The sequence below is a fragment of the Sus scrofa genome, chromosome 4, assembly GCF_000003025.6.
Source record: "Sus scrofa isolate TJ Tabasco breed Duroc chromosome 4, Sscrofa11.1, whole genome shotgun sequence".
Classification (NCBI taxonomy): Eukaryota; Metazoa; Chordata; class Mammalia; order Artiodactyla; family Suidae; genus Sus; species Sus scrofa.
The window spans coordinates 40373905-40400295 of NC_010446.5; the positions used below are offsets into that span (position 1 = coordinate 40373905).

General features: G+C 43.2%; 2 protein-coding genes across 7 annotated transcripts in view; one reads left to right on the forward strand and one right to left on the reverse strand.

Annotated features, from left to right (window-relative positions):
• Positions 1-2195, reverse strand: part of PTDSS1 (phosphatidylserine synthase 1) — a 78224-nt gene extending 76029 nt beyond the window's left edge. Inside the window, exon 1 of one of the 3 annotated variants that reach the window (XM_021089073.1) lies at positions 1661-2195. In XM_021089073.1, coding sequence (XP_020944732.1) covers positions 1661-1839 — 179 coding nt within the window. In that variant the 5' untranslated portion in view covers positions 1840-2195. The remainder of the gene's footprint in view (positions 1-1660) is intronic. The other 2 variants (XM_021089074.1, XM_021089075.1) reach the window with 2 other exon arrangements.
• Positions 2242-25710, forward strand: MTERF3 (mitochondrial transcription termination factor 3). 4 transcript variants are annotated; one of them, XM_005662952.3, is made up of 10 exons: positions 2242-2390; positions 2542-2641; positions 5879-6218; positions 8493-8645; positions 14294-14483; positions 16653-16745; positions 19176-19323; positions 19685-19756; positions 21240-21401; positions 25446-25710. In XM_005662952.3, the coding sequence occupies exons 3-10, from the start codon at positions 5894-5896 to the stop codon at positions 25638-25640; spliced, it is 1338 nt and encodes a 445-aa protein (XP_005663009.1). In that variant the 5' UTR covers positions 2242-2390; positions 2542-2641; positions 5879-5893; the 3' UTR covers positions 25641-25710. The 4 variants fall into 4 exon arrangements, with proteins under 4 accessions (XP_005663009.1, XP_020944735.1, XP_001929306.1 ...); XM_021089076.1 differs by having other exon boundaries at positions 2542-6218; XM_001929271.7 differs by lacking the exon at positions 16653-16745 and having other exon boundaries at positions 2243-2390.

Consider the following 26391-nt stretch of genomic DNA (forward strand, 5'->3'; position numbering starts at 1 on the left):
GAACAAGGATATGTAAGAGGAAATTATTTGGTTGAAAAAGAGCACTTGATTCTCAAGGGAGACACCACTAGCACTTGTGCATATACAAGCGTGTATGTGCACACATGTTCTTGTGTGTAGGGGACCATTCTTTGCTGTACAATGCCGTCCCTTGCATTGTAAACACGTAGCATCGTTAACCCCTACCCACTAAATACCAGGAAGTTCCCTAATGCTGGCGCCACCAAATATACCCCCGCAGTTTCTGTGGATCTGGACCAAGAACCATGGATTGCTGGATAAACACACTGGGAGAGAAGTAACTAATGCTAATTGTGCATCATGCACCAGGTACTCTGCTAAGTACAGTCACGCGTATTCACTTCATTCTCCTAACACCGTATGAGGTAAGTATCCCCATTTTACAGAGGTGGATCCTGAGGCTCAGAGAAAGGTTAAATAACTTAAGCAAGGTCACACAAATAGTCTTGAGACCAACACTCTGGCTCCCAAACTACTCTGGGTTGGTCTTTTAAGCCACAGTGGCGTGGTAGGCACGCATTTCCTTTCTTTAAAGAGGTTCATTCAGAAAATATAAATCCTTACAAGGAGGACCCATGGTGTGCCTGTCATTTAGGCAAGTATCAGTTCCCTGGCGTATGGTTGAGGGACCATGTGTTCAGCGAGATAGAGTTATAATGGGTTAGCGTCAAGAGTTGGATGCCCTCAAGAGTTGGATGGGGTAGCTCCTATGCATAGGTATATGTTAAAAGTGTGTGTGTGTTTTCAGGGGGATAAGAGAGTTGTGTGTGAGGTTTGTGTGTTTTACTTAACACTTACACAGCATATACGATGCACCTGGCACACTACACTTGCCGGACAATGTCTCATTTCAGCAGTATATTAGGGGATGATGGAACAGAGCATGTGTGATGTGTGGTGGGTTTATTGTCTGTGTGGCAGTGCTGGAATGTCCGCTGTGGTATGTGTGCCCACAGAGGCAGTTTGTTTGTGGTATAGACGGTCGTGTTTGAGGCTGGGGGAAGGGTGATGCTAGATGATTTGTGTGCAATGTATACTGGAGTACACCACAAGTGTGCGTTTTGTATGCGCAGCGGTAGTGCTGAATGTCGGAGAAATTCCGCGGGAAGGGGTCTAGGCTGTGTGCTCCGCCTGTATGTGATGCGTGGAAGATGCTGTACCCGTGGACTGAGGTGTTTTCAGTGTGTAGTGGTATGTGCTGAAGTGCTGCATACCAGATGATTCATGAAGTGTGCTAGGCAGGGACGGAGGCTGGAGAGGAGGGGGCTGGTGTCGTGATGTGTGTAGGGAGCGATGCTGAGAGCACTAGAACGGGAGGGGGCGGGGATCGTGCTGGGTGACCCACGAGTCGCTGTATGGGGAAAGGTGGTACTGAGAGAGGTAGTGGTGGAGGGTGAGTGGGAGTGGGGTTGGAGCGTAGGGACGAACGCCAGTCCAGAGGAGCCACAGGGGAGAAAGCTGGGTGTGCTAGGTGAGATACCGGCAGGCGGAAGAGCTGAGTGGGCAGGGGGGCGCTGCAAGCTCACGCGTGGAGCAGTCACCCGGCTTCCTAACCCGGCCAAGCTCCCCGCCACCGCCTTCCACCCGCCCCTTCCCTTTGCCCAAGGGCGCGCCTCCAGCGCAGCACGGCCCACCTCACCTGGTGAAGGCAAAGTACATGAGGCTGACGATGGTGAAGCTGAGCAGAGTGATAGTGTGCGGCCGGTAGAAGAAGTCAATGGTGATGTCCTCCACTTGCTGCTCGTTGATCATCCGGAAATGCATCTTGTAGTTCACATCATCTTTGCTCAGGGTCCGACTCCCCACGCAGGACGCCATGGCCCGCCTCCCCGTCCTGCGGCGGCGGCGGCGGCCCCGGCCCGTGGAGGCTGGGACCCCGGAGATGACGAGCCGCAGCGGGCGGGCAGGCGGACGGCAGGGCCGGGTCTGGCGCGGAGCAAAGGCTGGGAGCCGAGGGAAGGACAGGCGCGGGAGGGCGGGGTCCCGGCGCCGCCAACGCGGCCTCGGGCCGGGGGGGGCCTCTCGCAGTGACCCGGCTGGCGTTCCGGAAGGGGCATCTCTAGGGACTCATGTTGGCTTTAGATTACTAGCAGCAGAGGCTTAAGGTAGACGGCTCGCAAGAGAAGGAAAACTGCGGCCTCTGCCGGCTCTGTCCCCGGCATGCCGCCCGCTTCCCCCCCGGCGCAACCTCCCAGATGGTCTCGCCCACGTGGGCCGCAGCCCACGTGGGCGAGGGAGCGCCGCGGCGCCGGCTGGCAGGCAGACAAGCGGGCAAGCTGCTGTGCCGGGCAAAGGCGCGGCTGGGCCAGTCCGGGGGCCAGTCTGGTGGCCACCGCGAGAGAGACCACGAGGCATAGGCCTCGGCACAGGTAAAGCGGGAGCCGCCAGAGCGCGAAGGGCGCGCTCTTGGCCGGGGTTCGGGTCTGACCCCATCTGTGTCTAGGCCGCGCCCCCGGGCCTCATGGCCTCTAGGCCTTAACCAGCCCAATTGAGGGTGAATAATTTTGTTTTGTTTTCTAGGCTGATGAGACAAAAACGCAACCATGCCTGATTATTAGAGCGCTTGGCGGAGGACGCGGAAGAAGGCCCAGCCTGTCAACGGGTTTCCTCCGGAAGTTCGGTTGGGGAACTAAAACAGACTAGTTAAAATGGCCTAGGGAGGGCGTCGAGCAATAGATGAGGGGCCTCTTGTTACGAAGCCATTCTCCCACCCACTTTTCATCTCCTGATTTCATTTAGTAACCTTACAGAGTTCGAAATCTTGAACCCGTGTCGAAGCATATTTAAGTGCCAGTTCCTCCTCCTAACGAAATACTAAAGCACACAGTTGAAAACTAGTGTATTGTTTTTAATGGACTTCAGTATTACGTAAGGCTTTTTATTTTAACCGCCCTGATGGAAAAGTGTTGGAAGACTGTAATCACGATGTAGGGCTTTTATACACCTGCGCAAATGCCTTCCCAGATTTTGAATACTGTGTAGGCAAATGAATTAACCATAGTTGCTATTGATTGATTTCTGTCCCCAAAACTTTGGAGCAGTGCAAGGCTCAGGGGTAGCAGGTGAATAGTCACTGGGAGGGTGGATCCAGAGATGAAACTCAGCCCGGCTCTAGTGAAGGAACAATTAATCAGTTGTTAAGAAGTATACACTTCAATGGAATGATGTGGAGAAGACAGTGCACTTGCAAATAAAAACAGAAGGATAAACATGAGATGTTTGCATAAAAATCTTTTAATAAATATGGGTAGAATTCAAAAGCGGATCTGTCTAATGTGGGAGGAGTTTTGAGCCTGGCTCTTGGAGTGAATTTGGGATTTCAAGAGTTTTCTTTGGGAGTTCTGGTCCTGGCTCAGCGGTTAACAAACCCCGATAGTATCCAAGAGGACACAGTTTCAATCTCTGGCCTAGCTCAGTGGGTTAAGGATCTGGTGTGGCTGTGGCTGTGGCCAAGACCCGTCTCTGTCTCTGATTCGACCCCTAGCCTGGGAACCTATATGCCACGGCTATGGCCCTAAAAAGACCAAAAGAAAAGTTTGCATTGAAGTAGGACAAATTGCTTAGACAAACTGAAACTTAGAAGACAAGATATTTTGGAACCTAAGAATCATTTTATTGTACCTATAACCTTTTAAAATTTGTCATTTAAGGAATGGTTATTGAATCCCCCATCATAGGCCGATCATTGTGCTGCTCCAGCATGAGAAAGATGGTCTTAAGGTAGCATAACTGAAGTCTGCTGGCTTCCAACTTAATGCCCTTAAGACATTGCTGTGCAGAGAGTGAATGTTGTAGGTTTGAGGGAAATCATGACAGATCTGGAGGCTCATTTCTTAGCAAAATTTTAACAAAAATCACCTATCCCACAAGGCTATTGTGAATATTTTTTCCTTTCTAAAATCATTTTGGAATAACATATTTCACTTTTGTAAATCCCTTTTAGGAGGCTTCCCTAAACTGCCAGTCTCCCAGAGGAGGTTAGACTCTCCAGTATTTATCTGATTTAATTCAGAGCATGACAAGCTGAATTTCAGTATGCAGAGAAACCAAAAATTGTATGCAACAGTTAATTCAGAATTCATTTATGTTTGGTTGTGTAATCAGCGATGATGGGAGTTGCCTTGTGGCTCAGCACATTAGGGATTCAGCGTTGTCACTGAAGTGGCCCAGGAATTTCCACTTGCCACAGGCATAGCCCCCCCACGCCGCCAAAAAAAAAAAGAATAAGAATGAAAAAATGATGATAGCTAATACTGAGCATTTTCCCCCTTTTTTTTTTTTTTGCTTTTTAGGGCAGCACTTGCAGCATATGGAAGTTCCCAGGCTAGGGGTCAAATTAGAGCTACAGCTGCCGGCCTACACCACAGCCACAGCAACTCAGGATCCGAGCTGTGTCTGCAACCTACACAACAGCTCATGGCAACGTTGAACCTTGGAGGATCAGAGGCGCATCCTCACGGATTCTAGTCAGATTTGTTACCACTGAGCCAAGACAGGAACTATGGATTATCTTATTTAATATAAAATAATGTGCATCAGATTCACCCTTTAAGCTGGCTAAATATAAAAGTCCTTCATATTTCTGGACTTTAATGTAGTGGCAGCTTTTCCTGATAAAAAAGTCTTCTTAGAAATAACTGCTTTTTCAGTCAAAAAATATAAACATTCATTACTGGTTGCTTATATATTTCTGTCCATTTTGCTCATTAGTTTTGAACTCTTTTTTTTTTTTGGTCTTTTTAGGGTTGCATCCCAGGCATGTAGAGGTTCCCATACTAGGGGTGGAATAGGAGCTATAGTTGCCAACACTGGATCCCAGCCTTGTCTGACCTACACCACAGTTCACAGCAATGCTGGATCCTTAACCCACTGAGCAAGGCCAGGGATCAAACCCTCATCCTCTTGGATACTAGTTGGGTTCATTAACCACTGAGCCACAATGGAAATGCCGACCCTGTTTTATTTTTTTGAAGGCTTTTTCTTTTTTCCTTAAGTCAGACAGAATTGGCAAAACTGGTTTTGTCTAATTCCCTTTTGAGGAAAAGCTTTGTCTATAAGAAAGTAATAATTTAATAATATTATAAAAGTGATTATGTAATAATAGTGCTCAACACTGAGGATGAAGCAAGAAACAGCCTTCTATATAGCAATAATCATATTTTGATGATTCATTTAAGAATCTTCCAGTTTTTATTTTGTGACTAATGTATACATAAAATGCATTTGAATATTTCATTGTTATTTTGATCAACAATCTGCTTAAATGTCCTTCAAACCAAATTTCAAGAGCATTTAATTACAGCATCTTATTTTCTTTATTAAGTTAACAGGTTCAACTGTAATTTGAACATTTAGAGATTTTTGTTTTAAATATTTTTCTTACACCATTGATTTTACTTTTCATATTTAAATTGTAAAGCATATCTTTATTTTTCCCAGTTCAGAAGTTCCTGTCTTTTGGGTTTTTGGTTTTTGTTTTTGTTGTTGTCGTTGTTGTCTTTTTAGGGCTGCACCTGCAGCATTTGGAAGTTCCCATGCTAGGAGTCGAATCAGAGCTACAGCTGCTGGCGTACACCACAGCCACAGCAAGGCCGGATCTTAACCCACTGAGTGAGGCCAGGGATCAAACCAAGTCCTCATGAATACTAGTTGGGTTTTTACCACTTAGGCGTGAAGGGAATTCCCAGAAGTTCCTGTCTTTTGGTTTGTAACTGAAACTGTCTTGTTTGACTTTTCCTGTGCCTGAAAACATCTGACTGCTTTAAACAACTTTGAATTAGAAAAAATAATTTCCACTTCATCTTCTTGTTGGTTGAACACCGTTCTCTTTTTTGATGGTTTTACATTTCTTTTGCAGGCTACTTTAAGAAAAATGGCCCTGTCAGCCCAACAGATACCCAGATGGCTCAAGCTGAGTGGCTTCATTACTGCTGCACAACTCAGAGCACGTTTTCAGAGACCAGGGAGAACGCTGTTGCATGGCTGTGTTGCTCAGCCTCAGCTGTCCTCTGACAATTGCTTTCTCCAGTGGGGTTTTAAGACTTACAGGACTTCCTCCTTATGGAATAGTTCCCAGTCTACCAACTCAAGTAGGCAAGAGATTAATTCTGCCCAGAGCACTCTGCTTCCTTCCGTGAATGAGGAGTCACCAAAGACACAAAAGACACCCAACATTGATTCTGAACTGTCTCTAGAAGGTAATCTGAATTATCTGAACTTTCAGTTAATTCGCCTTTATTCCACTCTGGTAGTTTGAACAAGCTCCCTGTTTTACATATATATATGTTGTTGTTTTTTTGTTTTTGTTTTTGTTTTGTTTTTTTTTGTCTTTTTGCCCTTTCTTGGGCCGCTCCCGCGGCATATGGAGGTTCCCAGGCTAGGGGTCTAGACAGAGCTATAGCCACCAGCCTACGCCAGAGCCACAGCAACGCAGGATCCGAGCCATGTCTGCGACCTACACCACAGCTCACGGCAACGCCGGATCGTTAACCCACTGAGCAAGGGCAGGGATCGAACCCGCAACCTCATGGTTCCTAGTCGGATTCGTTAACCACAGAGCCACGACGGGAACTCCTGCTTATCCATTCTAAATGTAATAGTTTTCATATACAAACCCCAAACTCCCAGTCCATCCCCCTCCCTCCCCCTCCTCTGGCAAGCACGCGTCTGCTCTCTATGTCTGAGTCAGTTCTGTTCTATACATAGATTCATCTGTGCTATATTTTAGCTTCCAGATATAAGTGATATCATGTAGTATTTGTCTTTCTCTTTCTGACTTCTCTTACTATGAGGATCTCTAGTTGCATCCAATTTGCTTCTTTTTTTTTTTTTTTTTTTTTTTTTTTTTTTTTTTTGTCTTTTTAGGGCTACACCCGAGGCACATGGAGGTTCCCAGACCAAGGGTGGAGTCAGAGCTGTAGCCGCTGGCCACAGCCACAGCCACAGCAGTGAGGGATCTGAGCCGAGTCTGCGACCTACACCATAGCTCACAGCAATGCCAGATCCTTAACCCACTGTTTGAGGCCAGGAATTGAACCTGCACCCTCGTGGATACTAGTCAGAGTCGTTTCTGCTGAGCCACTGTGGGAATACCCCAATTTGCTTCTCTTATGCCTCTATTTTACTAAGAAGTTTATAGGTTAAGATGTACAAGGTTATTTTATAGGTATATGAATAGCATCTGCTTTCTAAATTATTTTTTTAGATTCTTTAAACTTTTTTCTGGTGGTAACCAGGTTTATTAGGATCTCATTTCCCTATTCTACATGCTAATTAGGGTATGATTTTACCCAAGTTAAAGTCATCCTTTTAGGTATACAGTTGTATAAATTTTGATGATGCGTTTAGTGTAACAGCCACCACAATCAATAAATAGAACAAAAAGAAAAATAGAACACCCCACAAAGTTCCCTCGTGTTATTATTTTTTCATCAGCCTTCACTCTCATGTGCTTCCTATTCTAGGAATATTCCTGTGCAAGAAATATTTCACCTCAAACGAGGTATTATTAGGTTAAGTACAATATGAAAGAGGAGTTCCTGTTGTGGCTCACTGAAAATGAATCTGACTAGTATCCATGAGGATGCGGATTTGATCCCTGGCCTCGTTTAATGGGTTGGGGATCCGTTGTTATTGTGACCTGTGGTGTAGGTCGTAGCCCAGGCCCAGATCCTGCGTTACTATGGCTGTGACGCAGGCCGGAGCTTTAGCTCAGATTTGATCCCTGGCCTGGGAACTTCCATATGCTGCGGGTGCAGCCCTAAAAATAGAAAAGAAAAAAAAAAGAATATGAAGAAAGCAAGCTGAGGGGTGAGGACAGGGAGGGAGGCTGGCTGTGAGAAATGATGAAAGAGAAAAAAGAACAAAAAACCCTGATTCCTTAGCCTAAGGTAGGTTATAGTTCCCAGCATCTTTTATACTGTTTTTGACTTAAAAACAAAACCTCAGAATCAAGGGTGTACTAGAGAGGGTCGCATCCTTAGCAAAGGATTATGGGTGACAGAACCAGAATCATAGGAGTCTTCATATAGACATATTTGAGATTAACTTGGAGGAAAAAGGATTGGATCAAAATGAAGGTTAACCCATGCAATTCAGGTAGAAGGTGTACTTTTGGCCAAGTTAACAAGCTATTGTAGACTCAGAGTCTTTCTCAGAATGTCCTGGGAGGTCCATTGGTCTTCAGCATTCATATCTGTTGATTCCAAATGAAGGAAAGGCAAGGATTCTGTAGAGGACTTCACCAACAAATTTCTAATCTCAGAGGAACAGTGGCTGATGTCTCTAAAGAATCTTAACCTTACCTCTTAGAAGGTAGAAAATATACAGAATTCTTAGATGTTTAAATCAGAAACGATACCAAGATTTAAAAAGAAGCAAACTAGGCAAGACGCTATCTTTGAAGAAGGAGCTTTACAAGTACACACTAGAGAGCTAACTTGCTTCTCCTCTTCCACATCCTGGCTTCAAAGGACTGGACGACTTGCCCGCACTGTCTCCATTGCAGCCGGTTTCCGAGGAGGAGGCTATTCGGATTATTGCAGACCCTCCACTGCCCCCTTCTTCATTCACACTTCGAGACTACGTGGATCATTCGGAGACTCTGCAGAAGTTAGTGCTTCTAGGTAAGTTGAGTAACCTACACTTTTTTTTTTTTTGCCTTTTAAAATTAACATTTTAAATCTTTATCAAAGTATTTATACATTATGCATAGACGTCAAATAGTGTGAAAGGTTTCTAGTGAAAAACCCTACTCCCAGCTTCATCTTTCCTGACCTTGCATCCTGTTCCCCAGAGTATCTAATTTTATAGCTCTTTCTGTTTGCATTTAACCTGTAAATGTGCATATAATTGTGTATAATGCTGTATATAATGCTTGGTTCATCAGTTTTAGACATCAGTTAATCTCTTATATATACTTTCCCCCTTAATTCATTTCAATTCTCCCAATAGGCTAAATTAATAATTTTTAGATAACTTATTAGTCACTGATTTCATTATAATTCTAAATATTGCTCACTCTTCTCTCGAAAGTGTGCTGTGATTGCTTTCCTTCCTGTACAGCCTTTTGTTTTCCTGGAGTTCCTAATTGTTTTGTTTTCCATTCGATTAGTCTTCTGTAAAATTTCCCATGCTTTCCTGTGGTCTCTCAGAACAGTTTTCCTATAGTCAAAGCTATCGGATGATGTAGTCTATTTCCCTACTACCCTGACCTGCCTTCTGGAACCCACTATCCTCCTGGTTTAGAAGGTTTCTTTCTAGGCCTGCTCCGTGACTCTCTTAGCTTGTTGACTGGTAGGATGCACCTAGATCTGGATGGTTGGAGGCAGCCAGGAGATCTCACCGCAAACTTTTATTAGTCCTCTTATTTTTAGTCTAGCACATTATTGCAGCTTTTATATATATATATATATATTTGTTTTTTTTGTCTTTTGAGGGCCACACCTGTGGCGTATGGAGGTTCCCAGGCTAGGGGTCTAATAGGAACGGCAGCTGCCAGCCTACGCCACAGCCACAGCAACCCCAGATCCAAGCCGTGTCTGCGACCTATACCACAGCTCAAACAACGCCAGATCCTTAACCCACTGAGCGAGGCCAGGGATTGAACCCACCACCTCGTGGTTCCTAGTCAGATTCGTTTCTTCTGAGCCACAATGGGACCTCCCTATTGCAGCTTTCTGCTTTTTCCATCCTCTCTGCATCTGGCGCTTTTTTATTTGATTTTCCCAGATAATGAACCTCCACTGGGGGACTGAGAGGAACAAGTCAGGTAAGGGGTTGTCTCAAATCCATCTGTTTCTCTCATTTCCTAGTCACTGCCTTAGTTTAAGTCCTCAGTTTTTAGTGAAAAGTTAGAGCTTTCTAACTTGATCGTCTTCTTTTCGGCAGTATTGCCCTGGTAATCTCTCTAACATTAGTGCTCTTTCTGTGATGCACATCTGCCTGTGTCAGTGAGCCGCTTGAAACCCTTCAAAGCTCTTCCCAGTCTGGCCCTTGCTTACCCTTTCTGCTTCACTTGCTTGCCACTTCCCTCCTTTCTGTTGACCAGGTCTGACAGCTGGAGAACTTGAGTTCAAGTAACTTTCCAAATGTCTTCTCTGACCCTCCTCTGGGCTCTTTGCATCATGCCCTGGTTAATTCAGTCCCAACGCTAATAGCATTGTTAGAATTGTTTACTCATCTGTCCTTGTACACGTTACTCAAATGTATAGGGAATGGCTTTTGTTCTCAAGAAGCTTCAGGTCTTCAGAAGCATCGAAATACACATATAGAAGAATAACAAATCCAAAAATGAAAGGTAAAGTGATAAATCCTACGTAAGAAATAGAAATAGGAGTTCCCGTCGTGGCGCAGTGGAAACAAATCTGATTAGAACCATGAGGCTGTGGATTCAATCCCTGGCCTCGCTTAGGGGGTTAAAGATCTGGCGTTGCCGTGAGCTCTGGTGAGCGGCTCAGATCTGGCATTGCTGTGGCTGCGGCGTAGGCCAGCAGCTATAGCTCCAATTAGTCCCCTAGCCTGGAAACTTCTATATACCTCAGGTGCGGCCCTAAAAAGCAAAATACATATATATAGAAATAAAGATTTCTGTGTGTTCAAAGGAGAGAGAAAAGATGACATCTGCTGCAAGCAGGAAGGCCAGTCACCTTCCCTTTGGAACAACTTCCCCAGCTCTGACAGTTGTAGTGCACAATAAACATTAGACCCGTGTGTTTCCCTACCTTTAAATAGTTGATAATGTACTTAGAAATATACTTGGAAATGTGTCTCAGCCCTTCCTTTCACTGTATGCTGATACTTTTCAGCAACACATCTTGGCAGGAACTTAAACCACAGAACCTTAGAGGAGCCCTGATTGCATTGTCAAGCAGTGTTTTTGGGGACTCGGGTGACCCGCTTCTTCTCTGCTTCTCAGACCTGTTTTCTGCCTTTCTCTGCTTGTTCTGTATCCCAGGAGGCTAGCGTCTGCGCTCAGGCTTCTTTGCCAGCTGGGCAGCTTCCGCAGTGGGAAGCACTTGCAGGAGAGAAGGGCAGGTGGGAGTATTTTTCCCTGTTCCTCCCTGCCCTGGGTCATGTAACTGCCTCGCTCCATGACAACAGCTCCTACTGAGCAGCCCTTTCTTAAATAGCTTCCAGCTCCCCCTGGGTTCCGTTATACACTTTCCTCCTTGTCTCTTTAGCGCCAGGGGTGCCCTTGTTCGTTCCCTTGACTCTGTCACACCGAGGTACAGAGGCCCTTCATTAAGGTTCTTTTCAGTTGAACTTTCTGGGGCAACTTCTGTTGCCTGCCAGACCCTGCTTGATACACTAAATATGTGTAACCATAAGTGAACACACTGGTAATTGTAGTTAGTGAACCGATGGCATCGAGCCAACTTAGGCTGCGGTCACCTAGAAGTTGGAATCATGTATTATTCATTTTTTTATATCCCCAGAAGTGCCTGGTCCATAGGAGGTGTTCAGTGACTATTTTTTCAAGTTAATGAAATCGTGAGTAAGCCCAAGTGATTTGTGCTGACAGCAGTGTGCTCTCCCGGTGAGATTCTGCTCTCCTATAGCTGTTAAGAAGCAGCTTTTCAGGAATTCTGTTTCGGCCCAGTCGGGGTGTGACAGCTCATGCTGAGCAAGGCACTTCAGCACATGTCAGCTGTAATATTGAGTTAAATTTGAAGTCTGAACCCTTTGTGTTATTTTTAAAGCATCCCTTCCCACATTTATCACAGATTTTTGGAACTAGTTTCTGTCTTATTTATCCATCCCTCCAAATCAAAAATCATTTATTTTTCTTTAAGTATTATTTTAAATTACAAAAGAATTCTATCTAGTTGTTGAAAATGCAACTGTTACCAGAGAAAGAACTCTTACCTTCTCTGCATTTCCAGGTCTGCTTTTTAAAGGTCCACCATCACCAATTTGTTGAGCGGCTTCCTCCCCACCTTTTTCTAAGCAAATATTACAGAAAGCCATAGAATGGGTCTCATATCTTCATGTTGTCCATCTTCCTAATATTTTTATAATTCTTTGTTTTCTTCTAGTGGCTTTGGCATTAGTACCCATTTAGATTTTTTATCTGAAATTAATTTTTGTATCAGATATAGAAGGAATTCTGAATTAGTTTTCAAGTATATAACTAGAAATCCCATTATATATTAATGAGTAGTCCATCTTTTCCCACACTGATTTGAAATGTCATTATTATAGTTCATCCTGGATCTTTCTGGTCTTCATTCTTTGTGTATGTGTGTTTGTATAACCTTTTTTTCTGTTCATGATCATCTTATATCAGTACCTGTTTACTATCAAATTTGGCTTTGGAATTATATCTGGATCTAATAATACATGGAATTATAATTTATTTTTCTGGTTGCAAACACCATTTAAAAAGGTATTTTTATTTCATTGCTTTTATATCTAAGACTGTAAAGTTGCATCTAGAAATCAATTTGAGAGTTTTTTTTTTTTTTAACTAGGAGAAATATTTTTAAAAATACAGAATTTAAGGAGTTCCCACTGTGGCACAGCCAGACTACAGTGACTGCAGTGGCTCAGGTTGCTGCAGAGGTGTGGGTTCAAAGCTGGGCCTGGCACACTGGCCCAGTTTAAAGGATCTGTCATCACAGTAGCTACAGTGTAGGTCGCACTACTTCTTGGATTTGATCCTTGGCCTGGGAACTTACATATGCTGCAGGTGCAGCCATAAAATTTACAAAAACATAAAGAAAAGAAAGCTTTACATCATCTTTGAGTGTTTTTCAGGGGTCGGGGCAGGGAAGCACCCGCAGCATGTAGAAGTTTCCTGGCCAGGGACCCAAGCCGCTGCAGAGACAACACGAGATCCTTACTGCCATGCCACATGTTTATTCTTAAAGATAAGGACTAGGCCTTTCCTATTCATGTTTAATTTTTGAAAATCAGGAGTTCCTGTTATGGCTCAGTGGAAACAAATCTGACTAGCATCCATGAGGACGCAGGTTCCATCCCTGGCCTCGCTTAGTGGGTTAAAGATCTGGCATTGTGATGAGCTGTGGTGTAGGTCAAAGACACGGTTCAAATCTGGCACTGCTATGGCTGTGGCACAGGCTGGTGCCTATAGCTCCCATTTGACCTGTAACCTGGGAACTTCCATATGCCACAGGTGTGGCCCTAAAACAACAAACAAACAAACAAATTTTAAAATCAGATAAAAGGGGGAAAAAAAACAAGAGAATAAAACACTCAGTTTTAATGAGAATTTTGAATCAAAGGTTACTAGAGTCCCTGCCTAAGTAATGTGGATATTTGTGTATATCCGTAACCAAAGAAAAGTGACAACTTGCTTTCTCCCCCTTCTAACCCTTTTTCTCCTGTCCCTTGTCACATTTACTTAGATTACTTAAGATTATAGGCATATGTGAAGGTGGTATACTTTCTGCTTTGTGGTGTACTTGAGGGCTGGATGTGTTGCACCTGTTCCACAGAGACATTTCTTCTTCAAGGTGTTTATCTTTATGCTAAAATTCTGGACAGTCCAATAAATAAGACCTAGAGTCACCTTTATTCCTCCAAAGAGGGGATCATAAGTCAAAGAATGCTGTAACTAAAGAAATTAGAAACTTCAAAGGAAGTAACAAGTTATTCACAGGGACTGTTACCCTGTAGACTGACCAGGTGAGCAGTTACTGTGGAGATCCTGAGGGGCTCACAAACATCCTGCCAACAGCATTTAAGAAACTGTAGAAAAAGATGATAATCCGAGGTCAATGTGCTGTAGTGATTTTGTGTTGAGTGGAAATTTAGCCCCAGATGCACTCTTCTCCTTTACACCTGGCTTTGAAATAAATAGTACATTTTTATATTTATTTTTATTACTTTAAAATACTCGGAAGGTTCTTTTGGCCTGTCTCAGGTCTCCTTTGGATAGGTTGTTGATCTCCATTAGTAATATCTTGCGTTTCTTTTCTTTTTCTTTTTTTTGGCTTTTTAGGGCCGTGTCCATGGCATGTGGAAGTTCCCAGTTCCCTGGCTAGGGGTTGAAACGGAGCTACAGCTGCCAGCCACAGCCACAGCCACAGCAACGCAGGATCTGAGCCACGTCTGCAACCTATACCTCAGCTCATGGCAACACCGGATCCCTGACCCACTGAGTAAGGCCAGGGCTCGAACCTGCATCCTCATGTATACTGGTTGGATTGTTTCCACTGTGCCGCAGCAGGAACTCCTTGTGTTTCTATATGTGAAGTTTAATGACTCAGCCAAGCAGTTATCTTGAAACAGTGTTTGTATTTTATTATAGGGGTGGACTTGTCCAAGATAGAAAAACATCCAGATGCAGCGAACCTCCTCCTGCGGCTGGATTTTGAAAAAGACATTAAGCAAATACTCCTGTTTCTTAAAGATTTGGGTATGGAGGATAACCAACTGGGAACATTCCTGACTAAAAACTATGCTATTTTTTCTGAAGACCTTGAAAATCTTAAGACCAGGTACAGCCTCTAGAATGATTTTCATGAAACTCAAGAAGTGGTTATGAAGGAAATATATATGCAAGTTATTTTTAAAATCTCAATGGCACAAGGATCTACTGACATAACAAACTGTGAATATTATTTTTTTGTTATAGACTTTCTTTGATCAAAACTAAGTATCTAAATCATCACTTATGATGGAGCATGATAATGTGAGAAAAAAAAAGAATATATACATGTATGTGTGACTGGGTCACCTTGCTGTACAGTAGAAATTTGACAGAACACTAAACCATCTATAATGGAAAAAATTAAGTATCTAAATCAGTTCTTTTTTCAAGTACCCATTTCTTTTTGTTTTTTGTTTGTTTGTTTGTTTTTTGGGTTTTTTGTTTGTTTGTTTTTTGTCCTTTTGCCTTTTCTAGGGCTGCTTCCTGTGGCATATGGAGGTTCCCAGGCTAGGGGTTGAATTGGAGCTGTAGCCGCCTGCCTACGCCAGAGCCACAGCAACGCAGGATCCAAGCCACGTCTGCAACCTACATCACAGCTCACGGCAGTGCCAGATCCTTAACCCACCGAGCAAGGCCAGGGATCGAACCCGAAACCTCATGGTTCCTAGTCGGATTTGTTAACCACTGTGCCACAACGGGAACTCAAGTACCCATTATTATTTCTGTGTTTTCAATTTACTGCTAAGTCAATACTTAACTGTTTCTCTTTGGAAACAAATGAAGTGGGGTTTTTTTAATTTTTTTATTATAGTTGATTTACAATGTTCTCTCAATTTCTGCTGTACAGCAAAGTGACCCAGTCATACACACACACACACACACACACACACACACACACACACACACACACACACACACACACACACACACACACACACATTGCTTATCCATTCTAAATGTAATAGTTTGTATCTATTAACCCCAAACTCCTAGTCCATCCCACTCCCTCTCCCTCCCCCTTGGCAACTGCAAGTCTGCTCTCCATGTCTGTGAGTCAGTTTCTGTTCTGTAGGCAGATTCATCTGTGTTATATATATTTTAGTTTCCACATAATAAGTGATATCATGATATTTGTCTTTCTCTTTCTGACCTAACTTCACTTAGGTGTGAAAATCTCCAGTTTCATCCATGTTACTGCATATGGCACTTTTTATGGCTGAGTAGTATTCCACTGTGTATATGTACCATATCTTCTTAATCCATTCATCTATCAATGGACATTTAGGTTGTTTCCATGTCTTGCCTATTGTGAATAGTGTGGCAGTGAACATAGGGATACATGTATCTTTTTAAATGAAAGTTTTGTCCTGATATATGCCCAGAAGTGAAATTGCTAGATCATATGGTAGTTCTATATTTAGTTTTCTGAGGAACCTCCATACTCTTCCACAGTGGTTGTACCAATTTACCTCCTCACCAACAGTGTAGGAGGGTTCCCTTTTCTCCATACCCTCTCCACCATTCATTATTTGTAGATTTATAAATGATGGCCATTCTGACCAGTGTGAGGTGCTACCTTACTGTAGTTTTGATTTTCATTTCTCTAATAATTAGGGATGTTAAGCATTTTTTCATGTGCCTATTGGCCATCCCTGTGTCTTCTTTGGGTTTTTTGTTTGTTTTGTTTTATTTTGCTGTTGAATTTTATGAGTTGTTTGTATATTTTGGAGATTAAGCCCTTGTTGCTTGCATCGTTTGCAACTATGTTCTCCCATTCCATAGATTGTTTTTTCTTTCTTTCTTTTTTTTTTTGTGGTTTCCTTTGCTATGTAAAAGCTTATGTATTTAGCTCTCATTGGTGTATTTTTGTTTTATTTCTGTTGCCTTGGGAGACTTAAAACATTTGTACAGTTAATATCAGAGAATGTTTTGCCTGTATTCTCTTCTAGGAGTTTAATAGCGCCTTGTCTTATGTTTAGGTCTTTAAGCCACCTTGAGTTTATTTTTGTGCATGGTGTGAAGGTGTGTTCTAGTTTCACTAGTTTTTTTTTTTTTTTAATTCATTAGTAAATGTGTAGATGATACTAGAGTACACTTAAAGTTGTGCAAGCCTGACCTTCGCTGTTGTTCTTTCTGGCCAATTTTTGATGGTAGACATTTGACCTTCTTTGGCAAATTGTTATATAATTTGCTTAACCATTTCTGTGGGTTATTTTGGTTTTTCCTTCTTAAATAGCACTTCCGTAAACCTCTTTGGACTTCACTCAGCATTCAAAGAATGTATTGACTCTGTGAGAACTGATAGAGTGAGAGAGCATCGGTGTGTGAGGTAGGAACCCTGCAGGGCAGTGGAGAGGAAGACAAAGTCCCTGTGTCCCAAATTCACGTCTTGGACGTACCATCGCCCCCACCTCTCACCTAAATCAGGTCTTCCCAGATTCCCTGAATGAGAGCATCCTTCACCCCATTGCCCACATCAGAAATACTGGTATTGAAGTTCCTATGTCGTGGCGCAGTGGTTAACAAATCCAACTAGGAACCATGAGGTTGCAGGTTCAATCCCTGGCCTCACTCAGTGGGTTAAGGATCCGGTGTTGCCGTGAGCTGTGGTGTAGGTTGCAGACGCGGCTCGGATCCCATGTTGCTGTGGCTCTGGCGTAGGCCAGTGGCTACAGCTCCGATTGGACCCCTAGCCTAGGAACCTCCATATGCCACAGGAAGCTGCCCTAGAAAAGGCAAAAGGACAAAAAAAAAAAAAAAAAAAAGAAAAGAAAAGAAAGAAATACTGGTATTAACTTTGGCTTTCCCTTCCATCCACATCTAATAGCTTTCCATAGCTTTCCACAGCCTGTTGGTACTATTTTTCTCTCTCTCAAATCAGCCAATGCATTTCTCTTAGTCTTCACTTTGAATACTCTGTCTCAGGTCCCCATTGTTTCACATGACGAAAAATACTGCAGCAGTCTCCACTGGGCTGCCTCTGAGCTTCTCCTAGGTCAAAACAGAACAAAAAACTGAATTTCTTACATTGAATAATTTGAGCCTTATTATGTATGCAAGGCACTTAGCTAGACCCAAACCACAGGAGATAGACACACCCTCCCTTCCTGTGACTTGCAGTCTAGTGTAACATAGACAGGCTGTTACCATGCAGGGGAGAATGAGTCCAGGAGACTCAGTCTGACATGTTTAGCTCTACTCCTCCTGACCGCCTGGAACGCTAATTCTCTCCACATTTCAAAACCAACCTGCCCTGTTGCTCAAGACATAGTCCAAGGAAGAGTCCATACCAGGAGGTGGAGATGACTGGGAATCATTTTACAGGCTACCTACCTTACATTATTATCAGTATTTTCATCTTCCAGGAGAGGCACTGAGAGTTTAAATAATTTGCCCCAGATTATCGGGCAAGTATAGGTGGCAGAGCTGGGATTCAAGTCCACCTCATCTGTGGGAGTTCCCATTGTGGCTCAATGGTAACAAACCCAACTAGTATCCATTAGGATGAGGGTTTGATTCTTAGCCTTGCTCAGTGGGCTAAGTATCTGGCATTGCTGTGAGCTGTGGCATAAGTTGCAGACTCAACTCGGATCCTGCTTTGCTGTGGCCATGGCGTAGGCCAGCAGCTGTAGCTCCTATTCGACCCCTAGCCTGTGAACTTCCATGTGCCGGGGATGCAGCCTTATAAAGCAGGGAAAAACAAAACAAAACAAATCCGGAGTTCCCATCGTGGCGCAGTGGTTAACGAATCCGACTAGGAACCATGAGGTTGCGGGTTCAATCCCTGCCCTTGCTCAGTGGGTTAACAATCCGGCGTTGCCGTGAGCTGTGGTGTAGGTTGCAGACGTGGCTCGGATCCCGCGTTGCTGTGGCTCTGGTGTAGGCCGGTGGCTACAGCTCCAATTGGACCCCTAGCCTGGGAACCTCCATATGCCACGGAAGCGGCACTAGAATAGGCAAAAAGAAAAAAAAAAAAGAGGAATCTGAGCCACCACTGCAACTACACCACAGCTCACGGCAACACCAGATCAGCTTGGATCTGGCATTGCTGTGGCTGTGATGTAGGCCGGGAGCTGCAGCTGCAGTTTTAACCCTAGCCTGAGAACTTACATATTCCTCAGGTGAGGCCCTGAAAAAGGAAAAAAAAAATTCCTCTTTTCAATCTTAGCCGTGTTTGATGGTCTTTCTTTGTAAAAAGAGTTCTGAATCTCCTCTTAATTTCTGTGTTTTCTTAGTAAAAAACAAAACAAAACAAAGTTAAACAGAAGCTATTTTTTTTCTATCAACCAATAAGGCAGATTAATTGAAAAGGGAGTGTGTTAGTGAATTTCAGAAATATTTTTTGTTTCAAAATATAAATGGAAACCATCATACGGTTGGGTGGATGCTTGTTTTGTTTTGGGGAGAGGTGGTGGGATCTTTAAAAACTGTTGGGAGTTCCCATTGTGGCTCAGCAGTAATGAATCTGACTAGTATCCATGAGGATGTGGGTTCAATCCCCAGCTTCAATCATTGAGTTAAGGATCTGGTGTTGCCGTGAGCTGTGGTGTAGGTCACAGATGCAGCTGGGATCGTGGGTTGCTGTGGCTGTGGCATAGGCTGGCAGCTGTAGCTCCGATTGGACCCCTAGCCTGGGAACTTTCCTATGCCACAGGTGTGGCCCTAAAAAGCAAAAACAAAACAAAACAAAAAACAGTTGCTACTTTGGAAAACAGCATGACACACTAAATACTTATGTACATGTATTTTGTTTCTCTAGGGTTGCTTATCTACAGTCAAAAAATTTCAGTAAGGCAGATATTGCACAGATGGTCAGAAATGCACCATTTTTGCTGAGTTTTTCCGTGGAAAGATTGGACAACAGATTGGGATTTTTTCAAAAAGAACTTGAACTTAGTGTGAAGAAGGTAAAGAAAAGGGGAGATTGTGTATGTTTCCCTGTCAGCTACATTTAGTAACTGTTAAATCTCATGTTTGGAACAAATGCCTGAGTCGTATGAATTCTATAAATGCCTGGTATTTTCTGTACTGGAATGAACTCTCTTGCTAGGTTAATCATATAGCTGTATAATTTTATAATAATTACATCAAATTGTTTCCTTTATTTTCCTCCAACAATATTACATTTACATATTTCTAGGCTCCTTAGCATTTCTCTACTGGGTCATATTTTAAATTTTAGTTTTCTATTCCTAGTAATGTCTTGTTTTTTTTCCAAACTAGTTGAATATGCATATATACTAATAATAGATTGTTTTATAACTACAGACTAGAGATCTGATAATTCGTCTCCCAAGACTACTAACCGGAAGTCTGGAGCCTGTGAAAGAGAATATGAAGGTAGGATGACTGTAAGTTTTTGAGAAATCAGCTTCTTTAAGGTGCTTAAGCCCCTTGAAGATGATAGATTTACTCCCATCACCTTAAAGAAAACTAGGTTGTAAAAGAAGTTATTTCTAAAAAGATGGAGAAGGGAGTTCCTGTGGTGGCTCAGTGGTAATGAATCCGACTAGTACACATGAGGATGCAGGTTCCATCCCTGGCCTGGCTCAGTGGGTTAAGGATCTGATCTGGCGTTGCGCTGAACTGTGGTGTAGGTCCAAGACTCGGCCTGGATCCCGTGTTGCTGCGGCTGTGGCATAAGCTGGCAGCTGTAGCTCCGATTCGACCCCTAGCCTGGGAACTTCCATATGCCATGGGTGTGGCCTTAAAAAGCTAAAAAATAAAAGTAACAAAATTAAAAGTGGACACAAGTAATGATACAATAAATATCTAGCAAGCCATTTATTTTAGTTTATAATATTTTCATATATTGAGCATGAGTAAGATGCCTTAGAGACATTGACACCCATAACCCTAAGAGTAGCAGGTTAGGTATCTGGGTGTTACCTGGAAACTGCTTCCTTTGCCCAATATGTGGGTCTGTGTCTTTATCACCTAAGTAGAAGATAAGCTATGGATCCTGGAACCAAAGCCTTCTTTTTTTTTTTTTTTTTTTTTTGGCCACACCTGAGACATACACAAGTTCCTGGGCCAGGGATTGAACCCCACCAGAGCTTTAACAACACCAGATCCTTAACCTGCTACACCACAAGGGAACTCCTCTAAAGGCCTCTTCAAAGAAAATAGTAGCCAGTGGTACATTGCTCTCCTGGAACCTGTGCAAGTTGGCAGCTCTAGTTTTAGCATAGAAAGCATCAGACAGATACTCCTTATTGTCCTCCCTCCAAGAGAGCAGTAGAGAGCCAGATGACTTCTTAGCATACTGAGCTGGAGTAGTATTCAAAATTATTATACAAAGCCTATTTTCTGAGGTGCTTGGAGTGTTTCATACGCAGCGCACCTTTATCGAGCACCTGCCCATGCTGTGTGCTGGGGAGACAGTCCTGCTGTTAAGCTTACAATGCAGTGGGGGGATCACCTGCAGAGTGAGAGAAGCAGTGGACTGGTGGGGGAGCATAGGACTCTATGGATGCATGCATTTGGTTGGGTTTGGGTTTTTTTTTTTTATCATTCCTTTGTTTTTTGGGATTGTTTTTGCTTTGTAGTACCGAATATGCAGCATATGGAAGTTCCCAGGCTAGGGGTCGAGTCGGAGCTACAGCCACCGGCCTACACCAGAGCCACAGCAACGCGAGATCCGAGCCGCGTCTGCAACCTACACCACAGCTCCCTGCAATGACAGATCCTTAACCCACTGAGTGAGGCCAAGGATCAAACCCGCATCCTCATGGATGCCAGTCAGATTGATTCTGCTGAGCCATGATAGGAACTCCCAAAATAACTGTTTCTATTTGTGATTCATAGCAGCTCTTTCTTTTAGGTTTATCGGCTTGAACTAGGTTTTAAACATAATGAAATCCAACATATGGTCACCAAAATCCCCAAGATGTTAACTGCAAATAAAAGGAAACTTACTGAGACTTTCGACTACGTGCACAATGTGATGCGAATTCCCCACCACGTCATTGTCAGGTTCCCCCAGGTAAGAAGCACCCTGCTCCCTGTTCTGCAGGAGCATCGTTGCCATGCTCTCTGTGCACAGTGCTCTCTGCCTGTGAGGATCCCTTGCTATTTGTGAAGGAATCAGACCAAAGGCATTACAGTTGTGAGAGTTGCATTAAGGTCGTATTTCTTTTTGCCTTTTTTTTTTTTTTTTTAATCAAGAACACATCTAGAAATGTAGTAGAGGCATCCCTTTAAAAGTCTACCACTTCTGGAGTTCCCGTCATGGCTCAGTGGTTAACGAATCCAACTAAGAATGATGAGGTTGCAGGTTCTATCCCTGGCCTTGCTCATTGGGTTAAGAATCCAGCTTTGCCGTGAGCTGTGGTATAGGTTGCAGATTCGGCTCAGATCCCACGTTGCTGTGGCTCTGGTGTAGGCCGGCAGCAACAGCTCCAATTAGACCCCTAGCCTCCATGTGCTACGGGAGAACCTCCATGTGCTACGGGAGCGGCCCTAGAAATGGCAAAAAGACAAAAAAAAAAAAGTCTGCCACTCCTAGGGCACACATGTATCTCTCTGGAGGAGAAATAAGTGATGAATCTCTTTCCTGTAGTTTGTCCCTAGTCCTCGTTCTGCCTGTTGGACTCCAGCATGTTCTCTCTTGTGCTTTTCTCCATTTCATTTTGAAATAGAGAGTCCCCATTGTGGCTCAGTGGGTGGTTAAGAATCCAACATAGTGTTCATGAGGATGTGGGTTTGTTTTTTTTTTTTTTGTTTGTCTGTTTTTAGGGCTGTAGGTGAGGCATATGGAAGCTCCAGGCTAGGGGTCGAATTGGAGCTACAGCTGCCTGCCTACGCCATGGGAACTCCTGAAGACAGATTTGATCCCTGGCCTTGCTTATTGGGTTAGTGATCTGGCATTGCCACAAGCTGTGGCATAGGCCTCAGCTGCAGCTCCGACTGGACCCCCAGGAACATCCATATGCCATAGGTATGGCCAAAAAAATTGAAATAAATCACTTCTCTTAAAGGTCCTTTCAATTCTAAATGTACTTTTTTATTCACACTCTAAATCCATTAACCAACAAGCCGTATTATAATGATCTCTTGCCAAAGCATAAAACATTTCCAGTGAGCCGTCTTGGCAAAACCATAATTATATCTTCTATGGTAATCAGACTTTACTGTTCGTTACCTGGTGAATGGCATTATCTGCTTGTTCACAAGGATGTGAGCTCTGAAAGCAGAAATCTTGTTTGATTTATACACTGCTGAATTCCCAGAGCCTGGAACTATACCGGGCCAATTAGTAGGCACTGGATAGATATTTGTCGAACAAATGAATAACTGAATCTCATAAAAGTCATCCTTCTTTCCCGTTTGGCGTGTGAATAGACACTCAGTGAGTATTCACTGGATAAATGAAAGGTCGAATTTCATTAAGGTGATCCTGCTGCTCCATTTCTGCATGTATTCTTAATGTAAAGATGGCAAAGAAACACGGCTTCTTTTTTTTCAGCCACATCCGAGGCATGCGACACTACAGCAGAGACAACACCAGATCCTTAACCTGCTAGGCCACCAAGGAACACCCTAAGAACAGATTTCAGGCAGCCCAAATCCTAGCTTTTGGGAAGCCCAGTTGTGAAAGTATGGCTTCCATGTTGAGAGAACTCTCAGACTTGCAGGAGTCTGGGTAGTATTGCTTAAAAAAAACAAAACAAAACAAAACAAAAAACCCTCATTAATGGAAAAACACATTAACTAACAGCAAGGCTGCAAGGGAACTGATGTAGACTTTAAATTCTTGGCTGGTGCTGTAAAAACTTCATGGGGTGAAACAGTTTTCTCATGTAGATAACAGATCTGCTTGGTACATATTTTTATGGTTAGTTAAAAATGGGGAGGGGGTGGGGGGATGCGCTGGGGTTGTGGGATGGAAATCCTATAAAATTGGGTTGTGATGATCATTGTACAACTAAACATGTAATAAATTCATTGAGTCATAAAATAAATAATTTTAAAAAGGAAAAAAGAAAACAGGGAAACTGATAACTTCATAACTATGATTGAGTCATTTCAAAGCAGCAACCACAGAAAGTAAAGGATGACGGAAGCAGTGAGGGTGATACAAGTGAGGAAACCCCTAGTTCAGGAAAGAGGCTCTATTCAGGATCCCCTGAAACCTTGGTTCTCCTTTTCCCCTGGGGGTTTCTATGAAGCCAGAGCTGGAGACCATGTTTAGGGCGAGAGGAGATTGGTAATTCTCAAGTGAGGAGTTTTTGTTTTACTCCCAGAGAATTCAGTGGATCATTAACAGGATGGAACCCTTCCGACACTGTAAGGTAGCCCCTGGTAGTCAACCGCACAAGCACGCCAACAAAAAAGAGAGAGTCTCAGTCTGAGCTATGACTTCAGGATTTGAAAGATGACACAAGTCGGAGTTCCCGTCGTCGTGGTGCAGTGGAAACGAATCCAACTGGGAACCATGAGGTTGCGGGTTCAATCCCTGGCCTCGCTCAGTGGGTCAGGGATCTGGTGTTGCTGTGAACTGTAGTGTAGTTCACAGACGCAGCTCGGATCTGGCGTTGCTGTGGCTCTGGTGTAGGTCACCACCCACAGCTCCGATTAGACCCCTAGCCTGGGAACCTCCATATGCCACAGGTGCGGCCCTAAAAGACCAAAAAAGAAAAAAAAGATTACACAAGTCTATGATAATAAATTCACCTTGAACCACTGAAAAGTAATATGATCTAGTTAGAAGCTGTATCAATGCTTCAAAGTGTAATTATATTTAGGAAATTAATAAATAATACTTTGGGGAGTTCCTGTCGTGGCGCAGTGGTTAACGAATCTGACTAGGAACCATGAGGTTGCGGGTTCGATCCCTGGCCTTGCTCAGTGGGTTAAAGATCCGGCGTTGCCGTGAGCTGTGGTAGGTTGCAGATTCAGCTCAGATCCCATGTTGCTGTGGCTCTGGCGAAAGCCAGTGGCTGCAGCTCCAATTTGACCCCTAGCCTGGGAACCTCCATATGCTGCGGGAGCGGCCCAAGAAATAGCAAAAAAAGACAATAAATAAATAAATAAATATATGATAGTTTGGGTGCTTCAGAGTCATTTGTGGTCTTGTCTGTATGTTGGATAGTAATTTTGTGAGCCAGGAGTCCTACATTCTAAAGAAATACAGCTAAAAGCATCTTGCATCTTCTGAACAGTAATAATGGGATAATGGGAATTTAGTTGCCAAAATGAAGGCAGAACAGCATGTAATTTGTTTCTGCAGAGAGAGAAAAAGATGTTTTGTTCCCAAAGCAAGCCAAACCCATGTTGAGTTAGCACACTATACTTTTTTTGGTCACTATTCTTAAGGTACATTAGTTTTCAACAGTTGTTTTTCATAATGACCTGTTAATATTTTGTTTCCACTTGAACATAAAGAAAGACTCCCAGGGGTTATGTGTCATGTAGAGTGTCCCCAGTGCATCTGAAATAGAGCCAAGAGAAGAACCTGGGACCTAACACTGAATGTGGTCCATTGGGCCTTGCCTGGGGGCCTCACAGATGTCTATCCAGCTTAGGACTCTATTTCAAGTGGCCTGACCTCCCAGTAATACCTTCTTTCTTGCAGCTGGTTTTTGGGACTTAGCCTGCTTCTAATTCCTTTTTACAGTAAACTATATTCACTCTGCTCCTTGGGAGCTTTAACTCCCGAAGTGGGTGAGTGGCTCCCCTGAAGTCCAGGTTCATTTCCTTTTGATACTAGTCACAGAGAGCAACAGGAATTTAAAAAGAAGGAAAGAAAAAAAAAAAGATAGGAAGCTTCACAGCCTGTTTAAATTTTTGGCCAAATAAACATTTTAATAGTTTTAGACATAATAAACATTTTCATCTTTTAGTGCAAATGTTATCATTATTATTATTAGCCATGCCCACTGCATGTAGAAGTTCCTGGGCCATGCATGGATTGAGCCCATGCCACATCATCGACCCAGGCTGCTGCTTGGATTTTGATCCCTTAACCCACTGAGCCACCAGGGAATTCCCACAATATTTTTTAAACGACTTTTTTTTTCTTTTCTAGGTATTTAATACAAGGTTGTTTAAAATCAAAGAAAGACATTTGTTTCTTGCCTATTTAGGAAGAGCACAGTATGATCCAGCAAAGCCTAACTACATCTCTTTGGACAAACTGGTATCTATGCCTGATGAAATATTTTGTGAAGAGATGGCCAAGGCCTCAGTACAGGACTTTGAAAAATTCTTAAAAACTCTTTAATTTTTGATGAATGTTACCATGTAATAATGTAAAGTGAATGTTTATATGAATAAATTAATATATTTTTAAATAAATGCCTCAAGCCTCAATTGATACTGAAAAAAAATGTCCTGACATTGTAAATTTGGGTGTACTTCTGGTAGATGTTTCTTACAAGTTCCTGGTAACTGAATTTATCTTTGACTCAGCCATTTCCTTTCTCCTTAGGAAGGAGATTACTAAAAATATAGCAAGCTCAGGAGTTCCCGTTGTGCCTTGGCAGAAATGAACCCTACTAGTATCCATGAGGATGTGGGTTCGATCCCTGGCCTTGCTCAGTGGGTTAAGGATCCAATGTTGCTGCAAGCTGTGGTGTAGGCCACAGATGTGTCTTGGATGGCTTGGATTCTGTGTTGCTGTGGCTGAGGCGTAGGCTGAGCTTTGATTAGACCCCTAGCCTGGGAACCTCCATATGCCATGGGCGCAGCCCTAAAAAAGACAAAAAGAAAAAAAAATACATATATACATATAAATAAATTATATAGCAAGCTTAGAAGAACAGAGTCAGTTTTAGTATAAGCTGGTATGTTGAAGCTGGTATGTTGTCCTGGCGCAGATGAGGTCAGTGGAAGATTTTCCTATTTTCTTGTGTGTGTGTGTGTGTGTGTGTGTGTCTTTTCTAGGGCCACTTCCCGAGGCATATGGAAGTTCCCAGACTAGGGGTCTAATCAGAGCTGTAGCTGCCAGCCTCTGCCACAGCCACAGCAACGGA

What these genes read in the sequence shown, in the direction of transcription:
- MTERF3 (XM_021089076.1), top strand. Translation starts at nt 5,894, where the DNA reads ATGGCCCTGTCAGCCCAACAGATACCCAGATGGCTCAAGCTGAGTGGC. An exon ending in GCAGAAGTTAGTGCTTCTAG is followed by an intron (nt 8,646 to 14,293) that starts GTAAGTTGAGTA and finishes ATTTTATTATAG; the next exon opens with GGGTGGACTTGTCCAAGATA. An exon ending in AGAGAGCATCGGTGTGTGAG is followed by an intron (nt 16,746 to 19,175) that starts GTAGGAACCCTG and finishes TTGTTTCTCTAG; the next exon opens with GGTTGCTTATCTACAGTCAA.